At 31.7% G+C, this 5,906-nt stretch overlaps 1 protein-coding gene across 2 annotated transcripts; it reads right to left on the reverse strand.

Moving 5' to 3' along the window:
* Nucleotides 1-2,168: 2,168 nt before the first annotated feature.
* Nucleotides 2,169-4,045, reverse strand: LOC127092859 (NAC domain-containing protein 20). Of its 2 annotated transcripts, none has more exons than XM_051031750.1 (4): nucleotides 3,914-4,045; nucleotides 3,572-3,785; nucleotides 2,956-3,227; nucleotides 2,169-2,808 (listed from the first exon to the last, which is right to left on the reverse strand). In XM_051031750.1, exons 1-4 carry the CDS (start codon nucleotides 3,917-3,919, stop codon nucleotides 2,170-2,172), a joined length of 1,131 nt encoding a protein of 376 aa, XP_050887707.1. In that variant the 5' UTR covers nucleotides 3,920-4,045; the 3' UTR covers nucleotide 2,169. The 2 variants fall into 2 exon arrangements, with proteins under 2 accessions (XP_050887707.1, XP_050887706.1); XM_051031749.1 differs by having other exon boundaries at nucleotides 2,169-2,811.
* Nucleotides 4,046-5,906: the final 1,861 nt, after the last annotated feature.

A 5,906-nucleotide genomic window follows, 5' to 3' on the forward strand; every position in this document is an offset into this window, starting at 1 on the left:
AAAGATCTATCACATCAAAGCAAAATGCTTTGGAATTGTTGGATACCCGTCGCATTGGTACATTAGTCGCCCACATCGAGTAAATAACAGGAATGATGGAGAGAAAATCAATGATGTTGCACACATGACTCTTGCTGATGAAGGGCCAAAGAACGAGAAAAAACATTAACCAAGGTGTTTGTTTTGCATTGAATGCGAATTCAGTCTCTCTAAGATAACATGGATGGTAAGGTAGATATCAAATGGATCTTAGATAGTGTTGTGTCACACCATATAACCCCTCTATTCAACATTTTGAGGGACATTAGAAGGTTTAAAAAACCATTTTGCATTACAGTACCAACCGGGAACACTGTTTTAGTGGATAAAACTTGAGATATAAGTCTTGAATAAAAACATTAAATTGATTAATGTTTTGCATGTACTTGATTTTAGCTGCAATTTGATTATAATAACCAAGTTAACATGTGATTTTAATTGCTTGGTGACTTATCAATCTAACGATTATGTGATATAAGACCAAGGTTTGAAGAGGATGATTGGTTTAGATAATATGCATGAAGGGGTTTATGTATTCAAATGAGAAGTGAATGTAGTTGCATTTGCTGCTACACAAAGGGACACCATTATCCTTTAGAATTCAAGAATTTGGCATCCATCATATCAAACTCTTAAGCACATTTCACAATTAGTAAATTGCAAATTTAATTTCAATAATTGCCAAGAGTCCCAAATCACATTTCTTAACAAAGTATCACGAGTCTCATTTAAGATCTGATGGGTCACTTACTATTAGGTTTCCTCTATCAAACCATCCACCATTTATTTCCACGCTCCAAATGTCTAGTCTTAGGCATGAGGGAGTGTGTCAAGAGTCGTACATCAGACAATATATGACATAAACATGTATTTATAAGTGGAAGTAATCCTTACTCTGCAAATTGGTTTCGTAAGGTTGAGTTGGCCCGAATGTAGTTGCATTTGCTGCTACACAAAGGGACACCATTATCCTTTAGAATTCAAGAATTTGACATCCATCATATCAAACTGTTAAGCACATTTCACAACTAGTAAATTGCAAATTTAATTTCAATAATTGCTAAGAGTCCCAAATCACATTTCTTAACAAAGTATCACGAGTCTCATTTAAGATCTGGTGGGTCACCTACTATTAAGTTTCCTCTATCAAACCATCCACCATTTATTTCCACGTTCCAAATGTCTAGTCTTAGGCATGAGGGAGTGTGTCAAAAGTCGTACATCAGACAATATATGACATAAACATGTGTTTATAAGTGAAAGTAATCCTTACTCTGCAAATTAGTTTTGTAAGATTGAGTTGTCCCAACCACATTTCTTAAAAATAAAGTTGTTTGTTGTGACATATGTCACAAATCAAAACAATGATGTTATCCTTTTATTTAAACCATTAATAAAGTCTAGAATTAAACCTTTTGATTTGATACATTGTGATTTATAAGGCAAATACAATAAATCTGCATAAAATTTATACAAAAAAGTTATTTGAACACCATAACATAACACCTACAGTGTATATTGATACGATTTTACATTTTTTAATATTAATTTGTCTCTCCACTTTTCATATGAAACTAAAAGCTTAGGCTTATTTGAATTTATGTGATACCGTCTTGCATATATGGTATTGATTTTAGGTGTCCCTATAACATGTTTGAAATTCTTATTATGGTAAAGACACAATCCAATGCAATGCATGTATCAAAAGAATAAGGAGTGATAATGACACAAAATTTATTAATTCAACTATGCAGAATTACTTTCAACAAATGAGAATTTTGCATGAATCCTGGTGTGTTACAACACCACAATAAAACAGACTAGTAGAACGCAAGCATATAACCATACACCAAACAATATACTTACCAAGTGTGCATGGCATGTGAAAGGAACAAAAAAGAACACAAATATTGATCTCAATATCATGAAAAGAGAGTACGTAATTTTAAGAAACAAGCATTACAAAAGTTTCTTGGTACATATATAATAAGACTTTGTTTGTAGGGTATTTACTTTACCCCTACTAGACATAAAAACACTTAAAAAACCACATCAATGTTTATATAGTCTCCATACTATATAATCATCTTATCAAATTAACTAAATGAAGAACTCTCCTAATAACAAAATTCAGTAAGAAGGTGGCCAATAATGATCAAGATCCACACAGTGGTCCATAGCACCCTGCATATTGTACCTATTATTATTTCCATGACCATTAGTATTTGGATTATTCACTTCATCTCCACCACCATACCCAACAACATTATTACTATTATTACTAATCATGTTGGAGCTGAAATCATGCAGTTGATGAGCAGCCATATGAGTAGTAGTAGTAGTTGATGGCATTGGCCTCAAAATAGGTTGTTGTGATGAAGCGCCACCTCCAAGATTCAAATTAAGTCCTGAAATGGTGAATCCTCCACCATCTAAGGGTGATGATGATGGTGATGATACTGGAAAGTTCAAATGAGAATATTGATGCATTGGCACAACACCAGCTCTTAGAAGCCTGGTGACTTCCGCTACGTGATCTGGAGTGTTGATGTAGTTTCTTCCATAGAGATGGAAATTATGAGCAGCAGCAGAAGAAGAATCTAGCCCTAGCTGCATCATTGATGGTGGTGGCATGTTCATGCTGTTAGGACCAACTTCTAGATTAATATTGTAAGGATTGTTCATGACTGCTCTTGTAGGGTTTAAAGAAGGGTAGTACTTCTTTACACCTGCACTCTTCCGGAATACCCTACTCACCACCCACTCATCCTGCTGCATATAAATTATTATTTCAATATGTGCTTAGCACAGACAACTCTGAAAGTGTCAGCGTCAGTATCGTGTTTCTGGTGTCTGTGTCTGTGTGTTTAACTAAGAAATAATTTTTCTTGATTATATATATATATATATGTATACCTTGTTGGATCTGAAGGAGGATTTGGAATGAATACGGTACTCATGCATGACCCAATTAGTTTTCTCTCCTCTAGGAGCCCTACCTTTGTAAAAAACCAAAGTCTTCTTCATGCCAACCAACTCTGTTGTAACACTGTTGAATATCTCTTTGTCTTTCCCAGTGGTTTTCCAATATCCAGTGTTTGTTGCTCTATTAGTTCTCACACCAGTTGGATATTTACGATCTCGTAAACTGAAGAAGTACCATTCTTTTGTACCCATCTTTGCCTTCCCTAAAATTCACATGAAGAATTTCAAAGAAAAATTTGCACTAAGTTAATTTACTAGAGAAAACCAACAGAATGAAGAAACCCTAGTAGAACAGTACAATTTTTTTATACACAGCATGAAGAAACCCTAGTTTATTTTCTTTATGAAAACTGGATCAAAAGAAAATTAAGTATATTATTACTATATACAAAACAAATATTAGTATCAATAATGGATCTATTCTTGGTAATTGAAAAAAGTTGAAAAACCAAATTGCAAAATCTCAAACTTAGTCAAGTAAATATTGAATTAAACAAAAGATAAAATTAAGTTCTTATATAGATATATATTTATGATTATTAACCACCTGGAAGCTCCCATGGTTCGCATTTGTTGAGATCTACATCACCTATTGCTTTGCAAGTAAAATGATCAGAATCAGAAATCTTGTTTACAAGATAATAAGTGATGAGTTCTTCATCGGTAGGATGAAATCGAAATCCAGGAGGTAGGGTTTCCTCTTTCACACCATTTCCTTCCGTTTCCATATCTTTTCCTTTGCTAACAACTTCTTTACCCTTCTGCAAAAGCACACAAAAAGATTCATCATGTACAAATACTTCTTGTTTTATGAGTTAGCTTAAATATAAGGCTTTATAAATTTTTCTAAAAAACAAAGTTATGTGCAAAAGTTTGAGGAAGTGTTTACTTGCATGGAGAGACAAACTTTTTCTTTGGTTCAAGTTTTGATGGTTGATAGGAGTTATCTTATTTGCAAGAAACACTAAACTTGAGGGTAAATGCAATTGGTTTGAAGTGTAAAAGAGATGAATCTTTCTAATTAGTAATCACCATGCATGAGAATGAGATGTTGAAGAATATTTATGTTTAAGTTATTGAAGAAAACAAGGTAAGTGTGTTTCTGAAGTTTTCACCAAATGTGGGTCTTTACCTTCAAGTTGAGTTGACAGCTGTAATTTCCAAGAAAGATACATAGCCAAATGAATTGTTTATTTCATTTCTTAGATATTAAAGATCTTTGTCAAGTTTTCATGTTTAATAATAGTTCTTCCAATTTATTTTCAAGTTTTCTAGACTCGTATGTAAAATATTTGTTTGAAAAATATATAAATAAATTTTAATATGTATGTCAAATGATAAGTTTCAAGCTTAATTTGATTAGAGGATACTCTGAATTCATCCCAAAAGAGTTATTTGTTCTAATTATTTTATAAATAAACCATTAATTTAGTTTGTAAAATATCACTATCTCTAGAATTAAGTCTTTAAACTACATAAATCATGCGTACTTGCTAACATATACTATGAAATAAGTCTAATTATTTCTTGAAGTATATAATTTTTTTTTCAATTTAGTCTTTAACATTTCAAGCACAATTATGGCTGCATTTGTTTCAATTTTTTTATGATATTATTGTTAAGAAAATTACAATTTTAAAAAAAAATCAAATAAAAAGTTGGTTAAAAAAGTTTTTCTATAATATATTATTTGAAGTATTTTATTCTTTTGCTATGAATTTTATATCAAAACTTTAAGACATAACTTAAATTTTAAGCTATTTAAATAATTTTTTCATAAAAACTATTTTTAAGATATATATTTTTTTAAAATTATTTGATTTTGATTATGTTTTCATAAAAATTATTTTTAAGATATATTTATATTACCAAATGTTAAAATTAATTTTTTTAATTTATAAAAAATGAGTTTGAAATAATTTTGCTTTTTTCCCAACAAGTGATATCATAGCAATAGTTTCAATCAATGAAGGAAGAGAAATAAAATTTTCAATAAAATGAGAAAAAAAGAAAGCAAAAATTTCAATGAAGTGAGGAAGAGAAATATAAAGTTGCATGTCTCTGCCACCTTAACGATTATGGTTTTGTTGCTTGTTTTTTAAGCTTTCGATTTTTATAGTTATATCATTGAGTCTTCTCATTAGAAAAAGTTTACCTCGTACCCCTACAATTGTACCCATACTCCCTACAAATAATTTTTTTGGACCAAAGTACCCTCATATAAATAGGGTATATTTTTCATAAATGGAAGTTTTTTCCATTTGCGCTTGAAGACTTCTGGAAGAGAACATTTTGGCATTTTTTTGGCATTGTAAACCGGAACACTAAGAGTAAGTCTTCCGGTTCACAAAACGTATACCGGAACACTTCTCCAAAGTCTTCTGGTTCGCTGCATTTTTGGGGCATTGAACCGGAAGTCTTTTAGAAAGTCTTCCGGTTTGTAAGTGTATGTACCAGAACTCTTTCTTAAAGATTTTCGGTTTGGATGAACTAAACCGGAACTCTTTTAAGAAGTGTTCCGGTAGTCAACCTTGTTTTTTTCCACACCGGAACTCTTCTTTGAAGTGTTCCGCTGCGTTTTTTTAATTTTTTAATTTTTTGTATTTTTAATTATTTTGTTATAATATTTTTTGTAGTGGTTCGAAGACGAGGTGCAGATGGTAGGATTCCAGACCGCAGTTTAGGCCAGGGTGCATCTTCATCTGCAGTAGAGCTGACTGGATATCCAGGAGGGCCGTACGATACGTCTCTTTTGGTGAAGTACGAGCATCACGTTGCTCGCCATTTATGGTTTGGTGAGGTAAATAAACGGGATATATTTTAAAATGAATAGTATTTGAATATTTTATATTGTGTTTTCTAATATGTGTTTTAATTGTTTT

This window comes from Lathyrus oleraceus, chromosome 6 (genome assembly GCF_024323335.1).
Source record: "Lathyrus oleraceus cultivar Zhongwan6 chromosome 6, CAAS_Psat_ZW6_1.0, whole genome shotgun sequence".
NCBI lineage: Eukaryota > Viridiplantae > Streptophyta > Magnoliopsida > Fabales > Fabaceae > Lathyrus > Lathyrus oleraceus.

Coding starts and splice junctions, on each gene's coding strand:
- LOC127092859 (XM_051031749.1), bottom strand. Junction 3,228..3,571: donor CGAACCATGGGAGCTTCCAG/GTGGTTAATAAT, acceptor TGTGAATTTTAG/GGAAGGCAAAGATGGGTACA. Junction 2,812..2,955: donor CCTCCTTCAGATCCAACAAG/GTATACATATAT, acceptor ATTTATATGCAG/CAGGATGAGTGGGTGGTGAG.